This window comes from Staurois parvus, unplaced genomic scaffold, assembly GCF_062004578.1.
Source record: "Staurois parvus isolate SC_StPar_1 unplaced genomic scaffold, SC_StPar_1.0 ptg002753l, whole genome shotgun sequence".
Taxonomy (NCBI): Eukaryota; Metazoa; Chordata; class Amphibia; order Anura; family Ranidae; genus Staurois; species Staurois parvus.
In genome coordinates this window covers 2,713,647-2,741,210 of record NW_028320549.1, presented here as the reverse complement: position 1 = coordinate 2,741,210, position 27,564 = coordinate 2,713,647, and the positions used below count along the sequence as shown (strand labels likewise).

The window sequence follows — 27,564 nt, the reverse complement described above, 5'->3', positions numbered from 1 at the left end:
GTTCATTCAAGATTACAAAGCTGCCCGTGAATGGCTAAACAGTGCTCAGCCTGACTCAACTTTGTTCTGGGTGTGGGAAGGGAAATTCCTCCCCCGCTGCCGGAACACAGTGCTGTATACCGTATGCAGCTAAAGCTCCATATGGTTTATACAGCGAGCACACCTGTTAGTCTAAAATTAGTTCATTTGAGCCAGCTTGGCCCAAACAAACTAATTATAGCGATGGTAAAGGTGGAGAACCACATTAAAGGTTGCAGAAAAATAACACCAAACAGCTCAGAGAAGAAACATGGCTCACAGGCAACAGATTTAGAATATATATATAAAAAAAACAACTAAACAAAAGAAAACAAAGCATAACAAAATCACACAAGTTCTGGACATTAACCAACCAACAGACAGATTGTTGACATGAATTACCTGCACGTGACACTTCTATGAATGCGCTTTTGTACACAGTTTCTGTAGGTCAAAGATCCCTTACCTCGGACAGATCTTGAACCTCACTAACTTGTTATTATAAAGTATTATAAAGATGCAAGTTTGAATAGCCTGTTTGTCCTGATGAAAAAATGACCGGCTGATTTTCTGTTCTATTTCACTGACAATATTTTTTTTAACCAGTGTATACAGTATAGTACATAGGATAAACCATGAAAGTAATTTTTTTTTGTTTTTTTTACACAGGAAGCTGTACATAGTACCAAAATAGACTTTATTTTGAAAGCATAAAAACACAGAACATTATATAATTTCGAAGTTTGCTCTCTAAACAGTAGATTCTTACCATAAATGCCAACTTTCACAGTGGCGTTCATCAGTCTTCATCTAAATATATCCCACAGGAAATGACAAGGACACTGCATTTCTGGCAATATCAACAGATATTTTCTGTACTTACTGAGAATGTTCTTTGATGTGTTGGCTGCTTTAGTTTTCATTTTTTTCATGCTAAGGACTGATAAGCTGCAATATATCACCGTATTGTTTTTGGGTTTATCTAGCCTTTTAGCTGTTTATAATCTCTGCACGCTTGTGAAACTATAAAACTCTGCGTATTGCTTCTAAACAACTATAGGTCCCCACAAACATCCAAAGGCTTGCTTAAACCATGCAATTAATACATTTATGAGGATTACCATCTTACTGCCCATGTAACACATGCAGTGGCAAAGAAGACTGGCCCTAATGCTTCCACACTGCACATATGAGTCCATGGTGACTGAGGTTTCTGTGCTGAGAATGTGCTCAATGTGCACTACCAGCAGTGTCTGAGCTGTCATTAACAGACCCCAATTTCTAGTTATGATCAGTGGTATAGGCTCCTGATCATGTGACCATTGTGACAGTCAATCACAGTGGTCATGTGAGTGGAAAATCTGTCCCATTCTCCCGCCTAAAAGGGCCATGGCGAGTGGAAAAGGGCTAATGTGAAACACAATAAAAATTTCTTCAGTTTGCATTTTTTTTCCAAAGATAGGCATATGTTTAAACATGTAGGTGGCCTAAGATATTTAAATTACACCTGTACCAGACTATGGACGTTAAACTATTTACATATTTTTAACAAAAAGTCAAAGGGCTTTAGAACAAGCCATCCCTGACCTCTCTAAATGCGAAGTTAATTTATCTCAAAGCGCTTCAAATATCACACCACACACTCTGAAGTTGGATTTCAGATAGTTTCTAACTGCTTAGGAATACCTGCCGTGTGTTTACATTAGAAGGCTAGCAGGCTGCCGAGATAAAAAAAATGCCTGTTGTGTTGTGAAAATCATTTTCTGCACAATGCTTATAGATATAGAGGTGATTACAGCAGGGCACATATTCACATTAAATGATTACAGCACCTTGCAGCAAACAGTTCTGCATTTTGTATTGAGCAGAAAAGGCTAGTTTAGAATCACCTGGCATGCATGGATTCTTTATTCTGTTTGCATGCCAATAATTGTGCCCATACTTGAAATACAGGGAGGTGAGTCCTGTGCTGGGCATGATCTACTGTGAACAGTCAAATAGAAAAATTCCCTCCTATCTCAGCTGGAGATCAGGGGTGGGCACAAGAGATGGTATTAACAGCTGAGCCATGTTACCAAACTTTGGAGACTGGCACGCTAGGTAGTGCTAAATAATCTTCTGAAAAAAAAAAGAAGAAAATGTAACCAAAGCTTTATCATTTTGTAGTTTGGAATATGTCATTCTCTTGATTGTTGATGGGCCTTTTTGTAAATTAAGGTTGACAAGCCCAATACCCCAAACTAAAGCAAATCTTAGTCCAAACCTTTAGTAAAGCATTCACGTTACAGTTTCACATGCTTACAGGTGTTCTCTGTGCTCTATAATAAAAGGAAGTTTCAGTTTTCTCATTGTACTCCAACTGCTATAGAGCAAAGTGGCTAACACACACATAAACTGTGTGTACTCATTGAGGTCTGACCAGCATGGAAGTGTGGCTCCTTCCTGATCATGGAGACTTAACTAGGATAGAGGTGCCTCAGTAAGAATTTAGTAAGTCCCAGTCCTCTGCAGTTAAAGACACACACAGTCTTTTTGCAGGGGCAGAACAAACGGCATCTTGGGTTTTATTGTCATTAGTCCTTTTTACTGGAAAGTGTCCTGATAGGGTCGTAAACTTCCCTCTGTCCTGACTGTAGAACTGCAGTGGTTTAAATTGTGCGATTGCTGTACAATTTATGGTAGAGACCTCCAGATCTCTAGGATTTACCCTCTCTTTTCCATCTATTAAAAAAACAAACAAACAAAAAACACATTTATCAGGTATATTTGCATGACATAAATCTAAATACAATAATAAGTGGGATCCCCATGTAATGCCCACGGAACGTAAATACAGCACGGGAAAAAGATACAAAGGTCCCCAAGAAATGAGTCTGAGAACAGAACGTATAGGCCATTTAACCTCGTAGTATTCACCAAGGGCGATCCCTCCTTCTACAACCCCAACTCCAAAAAAGTTGGGACGTTGTATAAAATCTACATAAAAACAAATGCAATATGCTGCAAATTTCATAAATCCATATTTTATTCGCAATAGAAAACAAAAATGTTTAAATTGAGAAAATTTACTAATTTTAAGAAAGAAATAAGGTCATTTTGAAATTGATAGTGGCAGCAGCACGTCTCAAAAACGTTGGGACAGGGTCCTAAAAAGCTGGCAAAGTAAAGCTGGCCATACATTATACAATTATCTGGAGATTTTTGGTTTAGATTTACCAAAAACCATATAATAGGAGGACAAACCTAAACAACACTTTCAGTTGAATCTAATTAGGCAGGCCCTTGCACTACACAGTTGAAGGTAAATCTAAAGGAAATTGGGCAGAAAATTGGAAGATAATTGTATAATGTATGGCCAGCCTAAGCGGTAGTAACAAGGATGAGCTGGAAGAACATTTTGCAACTAATTAGGTTAATTTGCAACAGGTCAGTAACATGATTAGGTATAAAAAGAGCATCTTGGAAAGTAAGAGTGTCTCGGAAGTAAAGCTGGGCAGAGGTTCACCAATCTGTGAAAAGCTGCAGCTACAAAAATTCCTATTGTGAATAAAATATCGGTTTATGAGATTTGCAAATTATTGCATTTTGTTTTTATGTAAATTTTACACAGCATCCCAATCTCAACTTTTTTGGACTTGTGACTGTAAACAGCAGGCTCAGTGAATACAGTAGGCAGGGGCGGACTGAGCATTTGGAAACTCGGGCAGTGCCCGAGGGCCTGGGGTCAGTAGGGGGCCCCATGAGATGCCCCTGGTACCTTTTTCATAGGCTTTTTTGAGTTTGGGCAAGGACACAGGGGCCCCATGATCCCCTATTGCCCGGGGGCCCCATGAGTTGTCAGTCCACCCCTGACAGTAGGGTTGTTTTTCTAAAGGCAGATAGGCTGTTACTTTGCAAGAGACTGTTCTCCTGGATTAATGAAAGTGGTGGAAACTCACTTTTCTACTTTATACGATTGGGTATTTTTTGCAAACAAAACAAAACAAAAAAAAAAAAATAAAAAAAAATAAAAAATCACAAAAAAAACAGTATTTATGTTTGGGTGATGCAAGTCCGTTGAGCTTTACATCATTCACTAAGCCAAGGGAAAATTCCATTGCAAAGTGAACAGCCTGTTTGCCTTTAATAGATCACTCCTAGTATATCTAAAACTCACCAAGCATATCATCTTCCCTATATATAATATAAACCAGTGTGTAGGCTTGTCCAAATGTTTAAAGTTTCTACCTTTCGTCTCCATAATGTTTATGAAACTACAAAACTCTGCTGACATCAACCACTTGAATACTGTATATGGCATCCTACTGCCCCTAACAAAATAACGAGCCCCCACACTGTGCTATGCTGACACTGGGCCTGATTCATCCAGTTCTGATAGCACTTCAGATGTGATAAAACATCTTTCAAGAAGTATAATTACAAGAGAAAAAAAAATCATGTTAGAGTTTAGCATGCTGTAGGTGCTTTTGCACCTTTATTACTATACAGCATATTTAACAAGAATCAGTCTTAAAAAAATAAACAGACTAACAGCTCCAGGCACAAAGTGTGGGCACCTAGCTGTGCCTGCACATACCCGAAGCAGCTTCCCAAACCCTCCCATCACAGGTCATTCCCTAGCTGACAGGTAAATCTTCAGTACTTCCTGTCCTCTTCTCGCATCCCTCCATTCCTGTTAGCTGACAAGGCTGCCTTCTGTGGGTGCGGGGGGGGGGGGGGAGGAGGTTGTTTAACTGTAAGAACTGGGTTTGGAAGGCTTCTGTAGCTTTGTGCCAGCACTTCTAGGTGCCTGTATGTTATACCTAAAGCAGTTTTCTTTGTTTTATTATAACGTCAGAGTCTCTTTAAAGCAGTGTTTCTCAATTCCAGTCCTCATGGACCCCCAACAGGTCATGTTTTCAGGATTTCCATTATTTTGCACAGGTGATTTGATCAGTTTCACTGCCTTAGTAATTACCACAGCTGTTTCATCTGAGGGAAATCCTGAAAACATGACCTGTTGGGGGTCCATGAGGACTGGAGTTGAGAAACACTGCTTTAAAGATATCTGTATCACTGTTACTATCTAAACTTAGAAAAGCGTATAATAAAAACATTTCACACAAAATGATATATGGAAGTATTTCCAGACACTTACAAAAGTGCTGAGCTGCAGACCTGGATTTCACAGACTCTTTTGGCTTTGCAGCTGACGCAACAACTGTATTCCACTGATTCAAAAGCTGAAATACAAGATTCATCAAACTAAGTGGACTAGTCTCAGATCATACTGTGTACTAATACATTGCAACACATACATTTACAAAATGCCTCCCTAAATGTTATATTAATGAAAACATGTTTGCAAGAGTTGCAACAAATGCTATTTAACATTTACCGACCCCTCCAATGTTAAAATTCCTTCTTTCAGGTAAACGTTTACAATGTAGCCTACAATATTTACTTAAATCACTGATTAAAAGACAAGTAAAAAAAAAACCTTTATACTCATCTAGGTGGATGCAGCATTGATCCGATTCTGCATCTGTCCCCTGCCGACTCTGCACAGAGAATTGAGAGATCAATCACTGTTGATCGCTCAGTTCTCCCCTCTGCTCTGAGCAGAAAGTTGTGACTCTGCTTCCGGTTCTCTTCTCTGCCCCTCCAGCGCGAACTGGAGTGCTGGGCTATGGAGGGAGTGGGAGGGGCTGGCTCAGGTTCTCGGCAGATCGCCGAGAGGCTGAGCCAGGTGCCAGTCCAGGCTTCTGGGTTAATGCCGACCTTATAGCCGGGATCTTTTCAGAGCCTGGACCGGCTCTGTGAAATCAGCCAACAGTGTCTTTCAGCCAGCGGTCAGCTGAAAGAGGGTCACAGGAGTGCACAATGAACTGGACTCCGGTGGCCCATAGGAGAAGTAAATCCAAAATAGCTTTGGCTATACTTCTCCTTTAAGCAATGTGTCTTCCTCCAATATCTGCCAAGGCACACACTACCATCTTCTTCACCCAATTATCTCTTTCTACCCTTATTCCTGTAAAAAGCAGGTTTGGTCCTAAGCTGGTCTCTTACTGTTATTCCTGCTTTGTTGTATATATTATGCTCTATAGCAGGGGTCTCTAAACTTTCTAAACAAAGGGCCAATTTACTGCCCTTCAGACTTCAAGAGGGCTGGACTGTGGCCAGTTGGAGTAAACAATGCCGTAGGCTACGTGGTCAGTGGGAGTAGATAAATTACATAAATACCTGTGATCAGTAGGGAATAGTCCCTCATCGTTGGTGTCAGTGGAAAGAACAGTGCTACATCGTTGGTGTCAGTGGAAGGAACGGTGCCCCTATGTTGATGTCACTGGATGGAACGGTGTCCCATCGTTGCTGTCAGTGGATGGAACGGTGTCCCATCGTTGCTGTCAGTGGATGGAACGGTGCCCCATCGTTGCTGTCAGTGGATGGAACGGTGCCCCATCGTTGCTGTCAGTGGATGGAACGGTGCCCCATCGTTGCTGTCAGTGGATGGAACGGTGCCCCATCGTTGCTGTCAGTGGATGGAACGGTGTCCCAATCGTTGCTGTCAGTGGATGGAACGGGTGTCCCAATCGTTGCTGTCAGTGGATGGAACGGTGTCCCAATCGTTGCTGTCAGTGGATGGAACGGTGTCTACCCGTTTGTAGCTTTTAATTTCCAGATAATTAAGCGATTCAAAATTATCATCATGTACCAAGATGAAAAATATAGTTTACCCTTGCATGTACCTTTCTCCAAATCAGAAGGTAAATCTTACAACTCTGGTGCCTATATAGTTCCTGTGAGCTGCTTTAGAGCTTGTGGGCTTGTCTTCGTGTTTGAGGGGTTTTGCATTCCATAGTCTATAGAAATGCAAAACCTGCTTGAAGTAGGTCAACCGCAGGTCAGAAGGAGGTCAACTGTCAATCAGGTGCACCTGTCCTTGAATGATGAATGATTTCTGACACACCTCAAGCCAACAAACTGATGCCATTGGCACAATCCCAAAGCCCATATGCATAGATCCTTACATAGGCAGGGACAGACTTCAGCACTCCAGGATTTTGAATCTGTATTAAAAGTAAACCTGTTACAAGTATTGGGGATATCATTGTGGATTTCCCTCTAACAATGCTAATTTTCTGGCTGTTATGCGGACACTGTGATTTCAATACTTTGAATTACTGACCTAAAACAAAATATGCAAGTCTGGGTCAGAGGCTCAAGGTATTGAGGCCAAAGATCAGCAAGAAGCAGGAAAAACCAGCTAGCTACATCTGCAAAGGATTAGAGTTGTAGCTCCTTACTTTTAACAAGCTGTGTAAAGGTGTTCAGTTTGTTACTCACCCATGTCCCACCACTATAAAACAATGGAGTGACTAAACACTGCCTGTACTATCAAAGGTTACAAGGACGATCACTCACCTATACTACTTTATGGATAATGTCAGAGCATAGTCTTGATCAGAAATTTGTCCTTAATGATACACTCCTCACTCTGTGCTTGAGAGTTCCAATCTGCACTCGAAAAGAGTCCCTGTCTAAGAACATGACAATAGGGACCCACATTCCCCATAATCATTAGTATTGTGGTTCTTTGTTTTTATATGACTGCATTTCAGCCAATGCATCGTTTTTCCACATAAAGTGGACTTGAAGATTAAAGTATTTACATATTTTGAGCAAGCAGTAAAAGCACTTAAAAACAAGCCCCGTAGGCATTGAGGAGAAATTCATCTTCAAATTTCACAAAATCATCAGAATATTAGCGATGGTTTAAAGTTCTTGTACAGATTGTTAAGAATATACAAATATTTCATTGTCTGTTATCTGAACACATGGTGCACTTTATATTTTTTTTTTCATTATTTTGTGACTTATGTACTCTATTCTATATTGATAAATTGCTGCTTTGGTTCATTGGTATTCCTATTTGGGACTTTTAATAATTTATTCTTCACAGCTGTATGGTTTACATTAAACTAAAATTCATTTTTTTTTCTGTTACATTAAGATACAGTATATCTAAATCATGTACAAATGTTTGATGTGCCAATCATATTATTTAAATTAAACATTATTTATACAATTATGTAGATTTTTTTTTTAACCCCTTTGCATTGTAAATCAAGTCTGTAATTTTCTGATTAATTATTTTTATTAAAAAATATTTTCAACATATCTTTTAAATGAAAAAAATGAGCAGAGCACATCCCACTACAGTGTGTACTAGCCTCAATCCAAGGCACATAGTAGTAATCAACACCATAATCCATTTTAGATATTTGTAAAAGGGGCATTCTCCCCACTGACCACCAATGCAAGGGGGACATTCTCCCCACTGACCACCAATGCAAGGGGGACATTCTCCCCACTGACCACCAATGCAAGGGGGGCATTCTCCCCACTGACCACCAATGCAATGTGAATACTCTTCCCACTGACCACCAATGTAAGGGGGGCATTCTTCCCATTGACCACCAATGTAAGGTGTGTGTGTGTGGGGGGGGGGGGGGGGGGAGAAAGCATTCTTCCCACTGACCAGCAATGTAAGGAACATTCTTCCCATGGGCCACCAATGTAAGGAGCAATCTCCCCACTGAACACCAATGTAAAGAGACATTATTTCCAATAACCATCAAAGTAAAGAGCAATCTCCCCACCGAACACCAATGTAAGGGGACATTCTTTCCACTAACCACCAATGTAGGGGACATTCTTTCCACTAACCACTGATGTAAGAAGTATTCCTCCTACTGACCACCACACTAATGTACTGTGAGCTGTAAATTCTATTAGTAATTATTAGCAGGGGTTCCGTGAAAGCTGAAATTTAACTTCAAGGGTTTCTCTGTTAAAGGTGGAGAAAAGCTGCTGTAGGTGGTGGTACAGGTACTACAATTTGATTTAGCAGAATCTTTAATTTTATTCGGCATCATAAACTATAGCAAATGTATTCAATGCTGCTTATGGTCTCTAATTCTGTGTTTATTTTTAGTGCACTGTATCAACAGCCTTTGCGCGTTTCAAATCTGTAATGATTTTCTATCTTTAGGTTTCCACTGCTGTAACCTTTCCTCTGTTTGTTTGCCAGGTAAACAAAGGGAGAGGTACATGAAAATTATACTTAACAGTCAGTTTTCCGTGGATAATACTGTAAGAAAGCAGTATAGATTATAGCTACCTGCTCAGCCCAGCCCTGAGTCCTGCAGTCTATGTGATTAAACTGAGAGAGGGGTTTTAGGGCAAGGCGCAGTCCCATCCTTTCTTCTATCGTCTTACGGGTGACAATGGAATCCTATTGACAAAGAAACAAAACCGAGATCATATATTTCAGGTTTCTTCATTCTAAGAAACATACAGATTAGAACCACATACTTTATCCTAGATCAATGGTATGTGGGCACACAAGGTACCACAATAGAAAGCAAAAACTGACCAACTCGAATAGAAAGCTCCAACTGGTAGAACTTTTTCTTTTGGGATACAGAACTCCACTATGCCCAAATCTTGAGACTGTAATTCTATATACAGAGAATATATATATTCTTTTTTTTTCTTTTCATTTATTTCATACAAAGATCCATCCTAAGAAAAATGGGAGCATTATTCACCTATGACTAAGGTCCAGAGGTTAGGGCTGAAACACGTCAATCTTGCTGTATAATGGATTCTTTTATATCTTGATGGAACACTAAAGTGGAACTTCACTCTCTCAATCAACATGGACTATTTTTAATACTTATGCTGCTAGCATTAGTATATAGATAGGAAAGTATATCAAATTTACTTGTTTTAAACTTTTTTTATTTTACATTTCTTCAGTTACTTCCTGGTTTCCATGCCTATGCAAATGGTTATACATCCAAGGAGTCTTCAGGAAGGGAGGGCTCAGCCTGTGCCTGAGCTAAGAGCAGATGGATTCCAGGATGCAAGTGATGCATGAATCACCTGCCCTTAAAGTGTTACTAAACCCACAACAGTAAAATCAGTCTGTTTATGCAGTAAAGCTTGCTGGTTATACTCACTGTGGAACCTAAGGGGTTAATCCTCTGCATTGTGTAAAAAGGCTGTTCGATCCTGTCTCCAGTGTCCCCCTCTTATCTCCTGATAAGAAGTATTGTGTGGAGTCATTCTGCACATGCTCAGTTTGGTGTGTATGGCTAGGGAGGAGTTTTTTTTCACCCTTCGTAGAGTGCATGTGATCAGCACAGGGCCAATCATCTCGGTCCAGACAGAGCTCAGGGGTTCTGCATCCTCCTAGAGCAGAATGAAAACTCCTCCTACAAGTTTTAACGTGCTCTGCTGGACACTGATAGAAGTCACAAGACTGCTCTTAACTGCTGATGAAAAAAGGTATTTAGCAGTTTATATTTACTAAAATAATTGCATTTCCATTTTCTGTGGGAAAACGGATATAGTGAATGTGCAGGGTCCTGGGTTTCATAACGCTTTAAGATGGTCACTGCCAGAAATGACAGGGGATGTTTTTCAAAATGATTTCTCAACAAAATAAAGCATTGAGACATGGATGGATGGGGGAGTTTGCTTTGAATATTAAAAATGCTTAAATAGTATTTTTGGTTTGTGAGACCCAGATGCAGTGCAGTTCCACGTTAATAAACTATACATGATTTTATTTCAAACTGGGTTGGTGCCGGACTTCTCTCTTTTTCTGTTATTCACCTAACTAGTTTTGATGCTGGTTTAGCAAAGATACTAACACTTTTGTCCACCATACAATGTATTATTATTATACAGGATTTATATAGCGTCAACAGTTTGCTCAGCGCTTTACAATATAATATATAGAAGCAATATCACGCTAAAGGATTGCTTTACATCTATGAAGTGAAAGGACAGGTCATCTTCCTCCATTATATAAGAACAGATGATCTTGATATTGCTGCTAGGTTTTATGAGCTACAACCTACACTACCATCATCTAGATCAGCCTTCCTCAACCTTTTGAATCATGGAGGAAACCTTGAAAAACTTTATGGCTTGAGGGAACCCCTGCTAATAATTATTGTATTTACAGCTGACAGTACATTAGTGTAATGGTCCGTGGAAAGAATGCTCTTTACATTTGTGGTCATTGGAAAGAATTCCCCCTTTACAGATAGCTAGAAGATCATTGGTGTCAGTGGTTACTCATCCATCTGAAAGCCAGAAATCACTTATTGCCTGAGGAAGCCCTGGCAACCTCTGAAGGAACCCTGGTTGAGAAACCCTGACCTTGATAATTGACACTGATGAGGAAGCCATCTTGTGGAGGGGGAGAACTTTCACCTCTTTTTATGGAACAGTATTACACCTTGTGATTCAATAAATCTATTTCAACTGTAGAAATACAAGCTTAACTGGGTGGATCCTGACTTTTGAACTATGCCCAAAGTTTGTAGTCTATGTGGAACTGTATTAATACAGAACCCTTTTCATATTGAATAGTCTTTTTTGGGGGCCACCAAAAAATTAATGTTTGGATACATTAATAGTGGTGTATACCATTGTCCTTCCTCAATGCAACTAAATATTAGTACTCATACTAAAAGATTTTGGTTATACCTTGGATACTCATTTTTACTGTTTAACCACCTCCCGCCCACCGTATAAGGTAATGACGGGCACAAGGCGGTTCTCTCGTTCTGGGAGGACGTCTTATGACGTCCTCCCACTCTAACTGCGCATGCGCGGCAAAGGGAGCGTGGCGATCAGTGGTGCACTGTGTCCCTGGGACACAGCGGATCACCAATCAATGGAAAGAGCCAGAGATGTCGGCTCAGTCATGTGATCAGCTGTGTCCAATCACGGCGGATCGCATGTAAATAGGGAAATGCTGGTTATGGGCATTTCTCTCCTCACGAGCTGTCACGCTGACAGAGGAGAAGAGAGCTGGTAATCGGCATTCCTCAGAGGGGACATCTACACTGATGATCAGTGTAGCCCCATCAATGCCACCTGCCAGTGCCCATCAATGCCACCTGCCAGTGCCCATCAATGCCACCTGCCAGTGCCCATCAATGCCTCAATGCCACATATCAGTGCCTACCAGAGCACATCAATGCCACATCAGTGCCCATCTGAGCTGCCTTTCAGTGCCACCTACTATCAGTGTTGCCAATCAGTGCCAGTCAGTGCCGCCTAACAGTGCCCATCAGTGATGCCTGTCAATGCCCATCACTGCAGCCTCATTAACGCACATCAGTGAAGGAGAAAAATCACTTATTTACAAAATTATATAACAAAAACTAAGAAAAAAATATTTTTTTTTCAACATCAGTTGTTTTTTGTTTGTTTAGCAATAAAAAAAAAAAACCCAGGAGGCGATTAAATACCACCAAAAGAAATCGGTCTCAAACAAATGATAAAAAGTTCATATGGGTACAGTGTTGCATGACCACACAATTGTCATTCAAAGTGTGACAGCGCTGAAAGCTAAAAACTGGCCTGGGCAGGAAGGGGGTATAAGTGCCCTGTAGGCAAGTGGTTAAGATCACAAGATTGGTCAAGGTAAAGATACAATATAGTGCCAAAAGTATTGAGATATCCCTCTAATCATTGGATTCAGGTGCTCTAATCATCTCCACAGCCACAGGTGTATAAAATCAAGCACCTAGGCATGCAGACTATTTCTACAAACATTTGTGAAATAATGGGTCGCTCTCAGGAGCTCAGCGTGGATAGGTTGCCGCCTGTGCAAAAGGTGCATCCGTGACATTTCCTCGCTACTAAGTAATTCACAGTCAACGGTTAGCGGTATTATAACACAATGGAAGCAACTGGGATTGTGATGTGGGGTTGTTTTTCAGGGGTTGGCCCCTTAGTTCCAGTGAAGGGAACTCTTAAGGCGTCAGCATACCAAGACATTTTGGACAATTTCATGCTCCCAACTTTGTGGGAACAGTTTGGGATGGCCCCTTGCTGTTCCAACATGACTGCACAAACCAAGGTCCATAAAGACATGGATCAGCGAGTTTGGGGTGGAGGAACTTGACTGGTCTGCACAGATTCCTGACCTCAACCCGATAGAACACCTTTGGGATGAATTAGGAGTGGAGACTATGAGCTAGGCCTTCTCATCCTCCATCAGTGCCTGACCTCACAAATGTGCTTCTGAAAGAATGGTCAAACCTTCCCATAGACACCCTCCTAAACCTTGTGGGCAGCCTTCCCAGAAGAGTTGAAGCTGTTATAGCTGTAAAGGGCGGGGCCAACTCAATATTGAACCCTACGGACTAAGACTGGGATGCCATTAAAGTTCATGTGGGTGTAAATGCAGGCAGCCCATAGGCATCTGTTTGTTGGGTTAACTTTATGTGCACACACATACATATATACATTATATATATTATATATATATATATATATGTCTGTCTGTCTAGGAGAGCATCTTATTTTTCCAACTTTATTCAGATGTGGTTGTTAAGAGTTATATATACTGTATCTATTACACACATACACACCTTTATAGGTAGGGGAAGCATGCAACACCATGGTGTTTTAATGCCTTTATGTACAGTAAAATGTCTTAGAAAGAATATAGCTCTTTGTACACATTTTCTGTATATATTTATTAAAGTATTGATAAATGATTTGTTCAAATCTGGTGCGGTCTATTTTAGATACGCATTTCTCCTTGAGTGTTTCTACAGTTCCAGGGTGTAAAAGAAACATCTCCAATATATCTCCAAAGCACTCTGGCCTTGTGTGGGGAAGAGTGCTCTGGGACTGAAGTTGATAATAAAACACTTACCTGCACACCTGTATCAGATATGTCCAAGAACTGGAGCTGTTTAAAAACATACAGGAATTTGAGCCCCACGTCTGTGAGTCCTGGGTTACCTAGAATGGAAATATGAACAAAAACAGGGGCTGTTACTGTAAACCTCTTTCTGAAAATGTTAACTTCTTGGCTGTCTCCGGCTTCTATATTTACTGAGCCACTGACCCAACAAGCATGTAACTAGTGAAGTCACTTAAAACAACTCCTGATCATCACACCTATCTTGGCTCAGTGACTCAAAGCATTAAAGCCAACAGAACAGCACAATAGCCAGGCAACTAGAATTTCCAGAAGAAGAGGATTGCAGTGGCAGCCTCCGTATTTCTCACAGTAGTGGTTTCCTTTAAATGTAGTCAAGGAATTAAATTAATTAGGTAGTCGTGTAAGTAAGGAGAATTGCTGTTGGCAATGTACATGTTGCCATAAAGAAACAAATAAAAAAGATACAAAGTGTAAGAATACAGCCTCACAAGAAAGATCCATCAATGTTAGGCTTCCCAGTCCTCTGTGTAGGATCCTCACTGGAGCTGTCATTTTCCTAATCCCAACATCAGACAGGCAATTATCCTTTAAGTATAGATTTCTCAAGCTGCACAGAGAGCAAAACAAGCCACGTATTATAATGTACGTTATATGCATAGAAAACAAAGGTAACTCAAGAATAGGATCTGAAACAAAACAAAACATTTTTTCTATATACAGTGGGTAAAACACGTCACCATATTTCTCAGTAAATATATTTCTAAAGGTGGTATTGACATGAAAGTTTCACCACATGACAGTAACAACCCACACATACAAAGAAACCAAAACAAATAAGTTCGGAAATTAAGGTATATGTAATAAAATGGAATGACACAGGGAGAAAGTATTGAACACATGAAGAAAGGGAGGTGCAAACAGGCATTGAAAGCCAAGACATCAGCTAAAATCTATCAGTAATTAGAAAGCAATCCTGCCCCTTGTCAGTGCAAACTAATATCAGCTGGTTCAGTGTCAACTGATGACCTATAAAAGGTCATCATTACCAAGGTGTCACACAAGAAAAATCTCGAGATGGGTAAAAGCAAAGAAGTCTCTCAAGACCTTCTCAACCTTATTGTTGCAAAACATACTGATGGCATTGGTTACAGAAGGATTTCTAAACTTCTGAATGTTCCAGTGAGCACTGTTGGAACCATAATCCAGAAGTAGAAAGAACATAAATTTCATCATAAACTGGCCATGACTAGGTGCTCCTCACAAGATTTCTGATAGAGTGAAAGTGAAAAGAATGCTCAGAAGAGTTGTCCAAGAGCCAAGGACCACTTGTGAAGAGCTTCAGAAAGACCTGGAATTAGCAGGTACAATTATTTAAAAGAAAATAAGTAATGCACTCAACCGCCATGGTCTGTATGCACACTCACTGCGCACGACTCCATTGCTGAAGAAAAAGCATGTTGAAGCGCATTTAAAATTTGCTGCACAACATTTAGAAAAGCCTGTGAAATACTGGGAGAATAGTAGTCTGGTCAGATGAGAACAAAATTGAACTCTTTGGATGCCATAATACACGCCATGTTTGGAGGTCAAATGGCACTGCACATTACCCCAAACACCATACCAACAGTGAAGCATGGAGGTGGGAACATCATGGTGTGGGGCTGTTTTTCAGCATACGGTACTGGCAAACGTCATGTCATTGAAGGAAGGATGAATGGAAAAATGTACCGAGACATTCTTGATAAAAATCTGATGCAATCTACCAGGATTGAAGATGAAACAAGCGTGGACAGTTCAGCAAGACAATGATCCCAAACACAAAGAAATCTCTCAACTGGTTTCAAAGAAAGAAAATAAAGCTGCTAGAATGGCCCCGCCAATCACCTAACTTGAATCAAATAGAAAATCTATTGGAAAGAACTGAAGATCACTTCAAGATTTGAAGACTGTTTGTGTGGAAGAATTGGCCAAAACCACACCTAAGCAATGCATGCGACTAGTTCCCCATACATGAGGTGTCTTGAAGCTATTACCAACATAGGATTTTGTACGAGGTATTAACCGGTTCCCCGCCACCCTACAGAAGAACTACGGCAGCAGGGCTGAGCAAAGTTACGTATACTGTATACACATAATTTTGCATTTCCGGGTAGGGGGCGCGTGCCGCCATTCGGGGCTACAGATGTAGGTCACCGGGTCCCGGATGGAGATTCCCCGCCGGCACCCGGTGATCACCAAGGAACATTGACAGGGGAAAAGTCTGTATGTAAACAACACAGATCTCTCCCCTGTCAGCACCACATGCTGCTTTGTAGCAATACTATGCATTTCACACCTCCAGTTTTAGAGTGCCTCAGCTGTTGCTCTGCATAGCAGAGCAATACAAAGCAGCATGGTTCCCTAGTAAAACACACACAAAAAAAAAAATAAAATAAAAAAATTGCACACAGTTAGCCCTTTGATCGCCCCAGATGTTTACCACTTCCTGCCCAGTGCCATTAGTACAGTGTCAGGGCTTTTTATTAGCACTGATCACTGTATTAGTGTCATTGGGATGTCAGTGGCAGTTAATCAGTTCCCCCTCCCCCCAGTGTCAAAATGTGCGCCGCAGTCCCACTATAGGTCGCTGAACGCCGCCATTACTAGTATAAAATGAATTTTAAAAAAAAATCCAGTATATATACCGCCATTTGTAGATGCTATAACGTTCATGTCAACCAATTTTTTTTTACACATATTGGGATTTTTTTAAGACATGTAGCAGAATACATTTTGAACTAAATTTATGACGAAATTAGATTTGTAAAATTTTTTTTACTGGATATGTTTTATAACTAAAAGTCAAAAATATTGGTTTTTTTTTCAAAATTGTCGGCCTTTTTTTGTTTATAGCGCAAAAAATAGAAAAAAACAAAAATGCAGAGGTGATCAAATACCACCGAAAGAAAGCTCTATTTGTGGGGGGGGAAAAAAAAAAAAAAAAAAAACAAATTTCATTTCGGTGCAGAGTTGCATGACTGCAATTATCAGTTACAGTTACGCAGCGCTGTAGCACAAAAAAATGACCTGATCGGGAAGGGGGGGGGGTGGGGGTAAATCTTCTGGAGGGCAAGTGGTTAAATAAATTTCAGTTAGCGTGTTCAATACTTTTTCCCTGTGCCATTCCATTATATATTACACATAAAACTTAATTTCTGAATGTATTTGTTTGGTTTCTTTGTATGTATGGATTGCATGGGTTGTTACTGTCATGTGGTGAAAATGCAATGTCAATAGCACCTTTACAAATATACATACATACATATATACATTTAGCTGGACCCCAAGACCTGACCCTTTCCTTCTTTCAAAAAAATAAAAATGTAACTCCTGAGTAAACCTACCCACACCTTAAAGTGGTTTTACACCTAAACCAAAAATGCAGCTAATTATTAGATGTGGTGGCAGCATTAGTTTTCTATTTTTTAGACTATTTTCACCTGATGATCTAGCTAGCAACACACCTCCAGTTTTAGAGTGCCTCAACTCTTGATGAAGGAGGACAGGAGCAACTTTGGACAGCAGCACTGTCAGTCTTGGGAGGAGGGGAGTATTAGATGTACCAGCAGATTTGGATACACTAATAAATTGAAACCAAACGCCAGTTATTATTTTTTAACCACTTCCTGACCGGCCGTTGTATATAAACGGCCGGACGGTAGCACTGCAGGGTTGGGTGGCCATTTATAAACGGCCTCCCCGCACCCTGCTTGTGCATGCTCCCCGGGAGTGCGCAGCACCGCGATCCGGTGCCCGCTGTGTCCTCCAGCCACAGTGAAACACCGATCGTCGGACGGGACCTCTGTATGAGGTCCCGATCATGTGATCACTGATTGGCCAATCAATGATCGCATGCAAAGTAATAAGCAAGATTTCACTTGTGACATCATTGCTTACTACGTGTGAAATATGTGAATGATCACAGAGGTCACATGGTACAAGGCTATTCACAACAGCCTTCTACCATGTGACAAGCTGTGACCAATCACAGTTCACTCAGTATTTCTCAATGGCTGCAAGAATGCAGACAGAGAGAAAAAGAAATCATTGCTTTTACATCCTATTTGAGTGTAAAAGCAATCAGTGTAAAAAAAAAAATCTACATCATCCCCCAAAAGTAGTACAGTGTCACCATGGTGACACTGTACTGCTAGGGTGACAGTATGTAAAAAAAAATTAAAATAAAACAAATAATATAAAAAAAATAAAAAATGTAAAAAAAAAAAGAAGTTTACAAATTAAAATTTTTGGTTATAAACTAATTTGGCTTTTTTTTTTTTACTAAAAAGATAACGGAATAAATTTTGGCCAGGATTTATGATGAAATATTATTTGCAAAATTTTATAAGAAAAACACTTTTTTTCAAAATTTTTGGACATTTTCATTTACACAGCAAAAAAACTAAAAATCCCAGCGGTGAATAAATACCACCAAAATAAAGTTTTATCGGTCTCAAAAAAATGGTAAAAAATTCATATGGGTATAGTGTTGCATGAGCGTGCAATTGTCACTCAAAGTGTGATAGCGCTGAAAGCTGAAAATTGCCCTGGTCAGGAAGGGGGTAAAAGTGTCCGGACTGGAAGTGGTTAAGCAGTTACTGGAATAAAGGTTTTACCTAAATAAAAGCTGGCCATCGTAAGCCGGCTGCTCCAGTAACAAGATCGGGTCCCAGCAGTGACTTCAGTGTAGAGGACGGACAGCCAACAACAGATGCCCAATAGTAAGCCTATGAATGGTGTCATCTCCCAAGCACTACAGTCCTTGTCGCTGCTTCTCCTCTACACTGAAGCCGGCTCTGGGTCCTGATCATGTGACCGAACCAGAGAGGCCTCAGAATAGGTAAGTATAGACATCTTTTCTTTACAGGGTAGATACAATAGTCTTAGAATGGGGGTGGGAGTAGGTTTGGGATTAGTTAGAATTTGACTGGACTTATACTTTAAGTGACATAAAGAAGTTGTAATTTTAGAAGACAAGCTAAAAATATTAAGTAAGTATCAACCACACGTTTTGCTCAAGGTAATCCTGTGGCTTTACATGTAAAGACTTTTTAAATTGACTCGAGTTGGGCTTTAACCACTAATACTACACCAACTCCTTAGAATCAGTATTTAACTTCTCTTTGCCAAAATAGGCCATTTCTTCACCAAAGGTGCCCTGTCCTTGCACTAAAACAAAGCAGTCCCAAGGTTGAAAATCAATTGTTTGTGTCTCAGACACCCCTTTTTACATAATGAATATTATCAGACTGATATAGCAGCAGACAGCTTCATGGAATACAATATCAGTGGTTTTAGGACAACACTAGCCCCAACATACACACATAATGATGAGTGTATTTAGTGCTGGAAAATGGAACTGATGATGTTGAGTACAGGGACTTCTGGATATCCTATGTAAAACAAGGAAATACCAAGGGTACATAACCTACAGTTCACTGACTCTTAGTCCTGGCTGGAATTCTCATTTAAGTAGTGCCGTACTCATGTCTGCATACCTGTTCAGGGTGTCAGAGGCAATATGTTGCAGCAATTCATGATCATCCCCTAATTTACAACATGACAAGTCCAAACTGCATAGATCTCGAAATGACTTAATCTCTTCCAGCTTCTCAGACACTAGAAGGTACCTGTACACATCAAAATGAATTAACCCATTAGATTCTTATACATAAAGATCAAAGAATGCATAAAGAAGAAAAAAAACAAAAAAAACAAGACAAGTAATAATGGGATCCTCATTTGAAAAGTGGATTTTACTCTGCTGAATAATATGACATATTTGTATGGAGGGCTAGTACCATGGATGAAGAAGAGCTAGACCCAATGAGGTTGATGTACTAAAGGCAAACAAACAGGTCACTTGGCAAGTGCAGTTGCTCCAGAGTTTAGTAAATGAAGGGAAACTCTGCTGCCTTCCATCACGTGATAGCAAAAATGCTGTCCTTTCTATTTTCCTTGCATGTAATTGGGTATTCTTTGTAAAGTGAAGTTTTAACTTATTAACAGAGCTCTGGAGCAACTGCACTTGCAAAGTACACAGTCTATTTGCCTTTAGTAAGTCAACCCCAGTGCGTATGGAATAGAATTTATAATGAACAAGACTGGAGTCACAGAAGTGATTCATCATAGAGTCCCTGGCCCTTTGTGTCCCATTATATCTGATATAACTCAGCTGGAGTTTAGTTTGCTTATATTTTACATTCCTTGGTTCTTCCTCCCCAAATCCCCCTCCACCTGTTATGGACTTGCTAATGAAAATTATCAAAATGCCTCGATGGGTGAGAATATTGGTAAATGTAATATATGACATGTATGCTATGATGTTTACAATGACTGCAAGAAGTTGTGATGTTCTATAGTATATGGTATGTGTTCCCACCTGTCACATTTCTGCTCATACGAAGTAAGGCCTTAAGTGAGTTAAATTCAAAGTGTTGCATTCTTTAGCCGTCTGTAAAGTCAAGCTATATTTTTAATGACTTTTGAAAACTCTCTAAAAATTACATTTAAATATGGGTGGATGTCATTCTGGATATGTGGGTTTCTTTTTTTTTTTTCCTTTGAAACGCAGGGTGCATCTGGAAGCAGATTCCTTAGATGATGCCCACATGTGATGCTGTTCCTCTATAATTGAAATAACTAAAATCCAATGAATGAAAGGGGTGGACCAGGGACGTAAACCTGGGAAGGTAGGGGCTAGCTGATTCTAGATTTCCTTTAACCCCAAAATGAGGAGGTCTCTAAAGGATGTGCTCCAGCTTCCAATGAATATTATTTGAAGCTCACAGTGTGCAGTGAAATCAGAGTAAATAATTTCAGTGCAGGAGAGGAGCCTGTACTGCTGTAAAGCATATATATGGTCAAAATGTAAATCATATATACATTTCTTCATTGTATTTCAATTATTTCTAGTCTACTCCTATTAATCTGAACAACGTTGACGTTTGTAAACTTACTTTATGAAGATCCCCACACATTTACTTTTTGAATTCTGTGACACGTAGTCACTATGCTCTATGAGTAGGCACTGCTGTGTCACACATTTCATAAAGCCTGCCTTCTGAACTACAGGAGGAGATGAGAGGAGGAGTTTCAGGAGACTGAGTCAGTACAGGAATCACTGCTTGCAGGCAGCAATGTACCATGGGATATGTAGTCCTTAGAAGTGGAATATAAAAAAGTAGACGAATAGCTGCAAAGCATTCAGAGAATCCAGGGAGTTGTGGAAAGAGACGGCCAGCAGACAGGCAGCACTCATAATGAAAGCAGATGTTTCAAGGAAGCTTATATTGGATTGTCAAGAATAACTATTGTTTGTATTGTTATTAGTGCTGTTATTACATTGCTGATGTTATAAAATGAAAGTGTATGCTGTGGCCATAGATTTCCTTTGAATATTGATAAAAGTGAAGGTCACAGATATAGAAGCTTTCTAATAAAATATATAAAGTAGAGGTCAATACAGTATAACACTCCAAAACACAAACTCATTTAAAGCTATAAATACACCCCAAAGGAAGACATACTTGCCCCGCAGACACAGTGAAGACAGCATCAGGTCCCCATAGGCCTCAGTAAATTTGCAAAGGGCCACAAGGCCGCTGTGTGGTTTGGAGAACTGTTGCCTGGATTCTGCAGCAGTGAACAGCCTCTCTGCAATCTGTTCAGGAAAACCCAGCAAGGAGTCGACATACTGAATGTTATCAGCAATGAGATCCAGAGCCAAGGTGAAGAGAGACTTGGCAGAATAACGCAAGCTACCCTCCTCTGTGTATGTGAAGATAAATGGCTTTTCTTTGGGTTTACAGTTATCTTCTTCCTTGACACACAGCTCCACAGAAAAACCTTTGGAGAAGAGGCGAGGGGGACAAGACTTCACATTTGAGGGCTGCAAACCTGCCAGGTACAGCCGACCCTTCTCACGCACGTATACAGGTCCCTCATCCCCATCCTTCTGTGATTCTGAGGACCGAAACATAATCTTGAAATAAAGAAGAAAAATTATCAGCACCTTTATCATAACTCAGGTTATAATCATGTTATATACTTCAATTTACCATTTGCACTCCCCTACAATTTTTATTTTTCAGATGTACAGTTGGGAAAATAATTATTTGATCCCCTGCATATTTTGTAAGTTTGCCCACTTAGAAAGAAATGAAGGGTTTATAACTTGTATTATAGGTATATGAGAATATTAACCAAAAATGCAGAAAAAAAAACAAAAAACAAAAACAAAAAAAAAAACACGATACAAATGTTATAAACTGAGTTACAGTTCAGTGAGTATAATAAGTATTTGATCCCCAAGAAAAACATGACTGAGTACATGGTGGAGAAACCCTTGCTGGCAAGCACAAAGGTAAGAGGTTTCTTGTAGTTGGTTACCAGGTTTGCACACAGCTCAGGAGGGATTTTGGTCCACTCTTCTATACAGATCTTCTCCAAATCCTGAAGGTTTCTTGACTGTTGATTGGCAACTCAAAGTTTCAGCTCCCTCCAGTGGCCTAGCCAGTCTCTAGATTAAGATCTGCAGACTGGCTAGGCCACTCCATGATCTTAATGTGCTTCTTCTTGAGCCACTCCTTTGTTGCCTTGGAGGTATGTTTTAGGTCATTGTCATGCTGGAAGACCCATCCACGATCCATCTTCAGTGTTCTGGCTGAGGGGAGAAGGTTCTCATTCAAGATTTTACAATTCATGGCCCTGTCCATTGGCCCCTCAATGCGGCAAAGTCGGCCTGTACCTTTAGCAGTGAAACAGCCCCAATGCATAATGTTTCCACCTCCGTGCCTGACTGTAGGGATGGTGTTCTTAGGGTCATAGTCAGCATTTTTCTTCTTCCAAACACAGCGAGTCGAGTTAATGCCAAAGAGCTCAATTTTGGTCTCATCTGACCACAGCACTTTCTCCCAATCCTTCTCTGAATCATTTAGATGTTCATTGGTAAACTTCAGACGGGCCTGTACATGTGCCTTCTTGATGAGGGGGACCTTGCAGGAGCTGCAGGATTTCAATCCATGGCGGTATATTGTGTTACCAATGGTTTGTTTGGTGACTGGCCCCAACTGCCTTGAGATCATTCACAAGCTCCTCCCATGTAGTTCTGGGCTGATCCCTCACTTTTCTCATGATTATCCTTACCCCATGAGGCGAAATCTTGCATGGAGCTCCAGACTGAGGGCCATTGATGGTTATTTTGTATTTCTTCCATTTGCGAATAATCACTCCAACAGTTGTCTCCTCCTCATCAAGCTTCTTGCTGATGATCTTGTAGCCCATTCTAGCCTTGTGCAGGTCTACCATCTTGTCCCTGATGTCCTTTGACAGTTCTTTGGTCTCGCCTATGATGGTGAATGGAAGAAAGAAATTCTGTGGACAGCTGTCTTTTATACACATAATGAGTTGTCATTAGGAGCATCTTCCTAAATTGACAGGACTAATCTGTAGACCACATGAGCCCATTGCCAGTCTGTGGGAGCCAGAATTGTTGTTGGTTGGTAGGGGATCAGATACTTATTTTACTCACTGAACTGCAACTCAATTTATAACATTTGTGTGTATTTTTTCTGGATTTTTGGTTGCTATTCTGTCTCTAAGAGCTAGCAATCTAATATATCTGCTATACTCATAACTTATGTCAATTTGGGAGGGCACTAATTAAAGTAGATACAAACTTTACAATCTCATGTATGCATTAGCCCTTTTCCGACACCCCCCAGCAGTCTTTTATACGAGCATAGATACCAGGAAATAGAGATGGCTTCCCAATCACATGATCCCTGTGACTGGTTGCACAACGGTCACATGATTGGGAGTCTATCCCACAGGATCCCGATCCCAAACAGAGACTGGAAGCTGTCTGTGACAGCCTGGCTAGTGTACTGGGGGGCAGGCTCTTGGCATAGAGTCTCAATGTTCCATGGACACATTTGTGCAGTGGCTTGATGTGAAGTCTCACCCGCCCTGCCATTGCACATATGTGTTATGCTGTTGTAAAGGATTAAAAGAGTGTTTCTAAGCAAAATTTTTTTCTTGTTTTTTGATAGAGTAGGGAGTTAGTTAAAATCTCTGTCAGTTATTTTCTTATGCTGTCCTGATAACATTAGGGAGCTGTCATTTCATTTCCTGTAACAGAAACACAAAATAAATCCCTTCACAGTAAAAGGAAATCCCGTTTGATTCTGTTATTGTGAAAACATGTGCCCCCTTAGGGAGATTTCTCCTAAAAAAAAACAAAACGTTTTGGCTTTATCACATTAAACGCATATGGGGGTTATTTACTAAAACTGGAGAGTGCAAAATCTAGTGCAGCTCTGCATAGAAACCAATCAGCTTCCAAGTTTTATTGAAGCTAAAGTTAGAAGCTGATTGGCTACCATGTACAGCTGCACCAGATTCTGAGTGCCGCAGTTTTAGTAAATCATCCCCATAGTCCACCTTTTTCAAAAATGTAAAAATTGCACACATTAATAAAATAAAAAAAATATGGGATCTTATTACATTTTTGCATTGAACCGTGATCAGTGTGTTGTGGGTGCAATGCACAGGCTCCTGCATTGCTTTCATTCCAGCCCTAAGTCTGAATGCGGAGGACTGAGCCCACCGTGATGAGGCTGGAGGAAGTAAAAGTTGATCCAGGGAATATTCAATTGCCTCTTGGGGGATAAGGAAGGAATATTTTTCCCAGCAGGAAAAAATTGGATCATGCTTTGCTGGGTTTTTTTCTCTGGATCAACTGTGGGTGTAGGATTATAACGTTTTTTTTTTTCTATGGTTGAACTGGATGGACTTTTGTCTTTTTTCAGCCAGACTAACTATGTAAGTAAACAATGAACTACAATTGTGGTGATGTTGCTGTACTTGCGCTCTACGGAGACCTATGCCTCCCTCTGCCATGGTGGCAGAGGAGTCTTGTAGTCTTCTCATTCACAGATTGTGTAAATGGATGACCTGGCTGTATGGACAGAGCCCACACCCTCGTGGCAAAATTCAAACAACCTGCAGAAAGAAGCACCCCACAGCTCAGGTATGTGGAGGGCGGTTTGGTGAATGCGACCATGTTTCAGGTTACACTCCAAATATGGGTGCAACATAAAATATGGTCTTAAAGGTGGACTACGTCCACTAATACCCTGTGATCTTGCATTAAAGCTTCTTTTTCAGACACTTCCTGTTTTAAAGGTTATGTCAAATGATGCTAGCTGTGTTCCTGTGTTGTCACGCTGTCACCTGCTCCTCTGGCTGGGGCTACAAGCAGCCTTGCCAACACACACTGCCCAGACAGGGTCAGCTGTCATCACTATCAGGATCTCAGTGCACAGCAATGATGTACAGCCATTGATAGTTCAGTTTTCATTCATAGAAGCGAAGTACAGCTACTATGAATGGAGGAGATGGGTAGAAATGGCAGGGGAACATCCAGGGTCCCCAGACTCTATTAACACCCGCCGCACTGGAAGATTACTGCAACCCCTGCTGTGGGGGGGGGGGCTGTGCCCAGGATTTATCTTTCAATATTTTTATTGAAAAATTGGTATACACAGAAATAGAAACATTTCCCACCTACATGGTGAGTTGGGGTGAATAAACATATTCATAAAATATATAGGCACGCGAGAAAACATTAGTCGATGAGTGCCCGGGATTTATTTATTTCAGTTACTGATATAGCGCCGTCAGTTTACGCAGCTCTTTACATATATATTATACATTCACATCAGTCCTTAACCCTCAAGTAGCGTACAATCTAAGGCCCCTAACTTACATCCATATACATACTAGGGACAATTTAGACAGGATCTAATTAACCTACCAGCATGTCTTTGGAGTGTGGGAGGAAACCCACGCAGGCACAGGGAGAACATGCAAACTCCAGGCAGGTGGTGCCGTGGTTGGGATTCGAACCAACGACCCTAGTACTGCCAGGCGGAAGTGCTAACCATCTAGCCACTGCGCTGCCCACATTTAAAGCAGAACTTCACTCTCTCAATCTTCACTGACTTTTTTTTTACTCCTTAAGCTGCAGGCATTAATAAAGAGATAGGAGAGTGTATTATATTTACTTGTTTTACATTTTTATTTTACATTTCTTCAGTTACTTCCTCATTTCTTGCCTAGACAAATGATGTCATATATTACAGGAGTCTTCAGGAGGGGAGGAGGGGTTTTCTCAGCTAAGCACACCCTCCTGCTGCATGCCTGAGCTAAGAGCAGATGGATTCTAGGAAGTAAATGCTACATGAATCATCTGCCTTTAAGATGGCCATGGCCAGAAATGCTAGGAGGTGTTTTTCAAAGTGATTTCTCATGAAAATAAAGCATAGAGGCATGGATGGATGGGGGAGTTTGCTCTGAATATTAAAGGCAATTAAAAAAAACCTCAAAACAAACATGTCTACACTTACCTGCTGTGTGCATTGGTTTTATACAGAGCAGTCTGGATCCTCCTCTTCTCTGCTCTGCTGCCAGTGCTCCTGACCCCTCCCTCCTGCCGAGTGCCCCCAAAGCAAGCAGCTTGCTATGGGGGCACCCAAGCAGGATTGCTCCCAAGTCGCTGCTCTGCGTGTCCATTCACACACAGAGCTGTAACGTAGCCCCGCCTCCCTCTTCTCATTGGCTCACTGGCTGTGATCGACAGCATTGGGAGCCAATGGTGATATGGCTCCAGTAAGTATTAGGGGGGCTGAAGCACACAGATTTTCTCTTCATGCATGAAGGTAAAAAACCTTGAGCCATTACAACCACGTTAAAAAGCATTTTTGGTTTGTGGTGCTCAGTGTAGTTCCATTTTCATTTTGTTCTAGAGAAAGCAGGAAAGGGTTACAGCCTCTGTCAGGCTAGTATCGCCATCTTTGACCCTATTGGGGACGAGTGCTCGGATCCCAGTCTGAACCCACCTGAGCTATCCCTCCAGGAAGTACACAGCCAATCATAAGCGGCTGAGGCATTCCCTGCCCACCCCCCATTGAAGGGGTGTCTACATGTGGCTGCGGCGCAGTGAATGCCTCAGCTGGTTATGATTGGTCGCGTCCAGCGGCAGCTTCCAGGCAGGATAGCTCAGGTGGGCTCAGACTAGGATCTGAACACGTCAGACCTCATCCCTGGCCCCTGTTGGGGAGATTTTCCTGCACTTCCTACCAAGACAGAAAGTGATGGGAAATCTCTCCAATGGGTCACAGACATAACATTCAGTAGGGTGGGGGAAGGGTTACAACTCCTGACAATGGTTTTATAGCTGTCCATGCGGTCCTGTGTGGGAGACAGCCCCTCCCCTTATTTCCTGTATAGGTGACACAGGGACAGGATGCGAAGGAAAATCTCCCCAATGGGGTCACAGATGGAAATAAAATTCAGACAGAAACTTGTCCCCACTTTATCTAGAACTAAGAAGAGTATTTTGGCTTTAAATGTCCTTCGTACCTATAACCCCAACTAGAACTTCATCACATTGATGAGGGGAACTTTCTCCAGGACTATAACCCCAAATACCAGCATACTGTACATAAAGTAATGGAGGACTATAGCACATACCTCACCTCAGCAGTGCACATAGAGAGTATTCTGTCACGACAGAGCGGTCATCTATCTCTCAATGCTCCAGGCATGGCTGATAAAAGATAATGACAGAGGAACTCACAGCCAGGTGCTTTCTGCCCCTAGGAACCTTTGTCCCCCCGGAACCTTTCCTCGTAGCACTACGAGCACTTTTTCCAAACGCGCTTCCGAGTTATTTGCGTTTACTTCCGGGGTATGTG

The 27,564-nt window shown here is 40.9% G+C and overlaps 1 protein-coding gene across 2 annotated transcripts; it reads right to left on the bottom strand.

Annotated features, from left to right (window-relative positions):
• Positions 1–698: 698 nt before the first annotated feature.
• LRRC42 (leucine rich repeat containing 42) lies at positions 699–27,478 on the bottom strand. 2 transcript variants are annotated; one of them, XM_089666580.1, is made up of 8 exons: positions 27,341–27,478; positions 21,334–21,788; positions 19,303–19,434; positions 14,254–14,372; positions 13,754–13,842; positions 9,182–9,295; positions 5,156–5,240; positions 699–2,739 (listed from the first exon to the last, which is right to left on the bottom strand). In XM_089666580.1, exons 2-8 carry the CDS (start codon positions 21,783–21,785, stop codon positions 2,495–2,497), a joined length of 1,236 nt encoding a protein of 411 aa, XP_089522706.1. In that variant the 5' UTR covers positions 21,786–21,788; positions 27,341–27,478; the 3' UTR covers positions 699–2,494. The 2 variants fall into 2 exon arrangements, with proteins under 2 accessions (XP_089522706.1, XP_089522705.1); XM_089666579.1 differs by having other exon boundaries at positions 27,346–27,478.
• Positions 27,479–27,564: the final 86 nt, after the last annotated feature.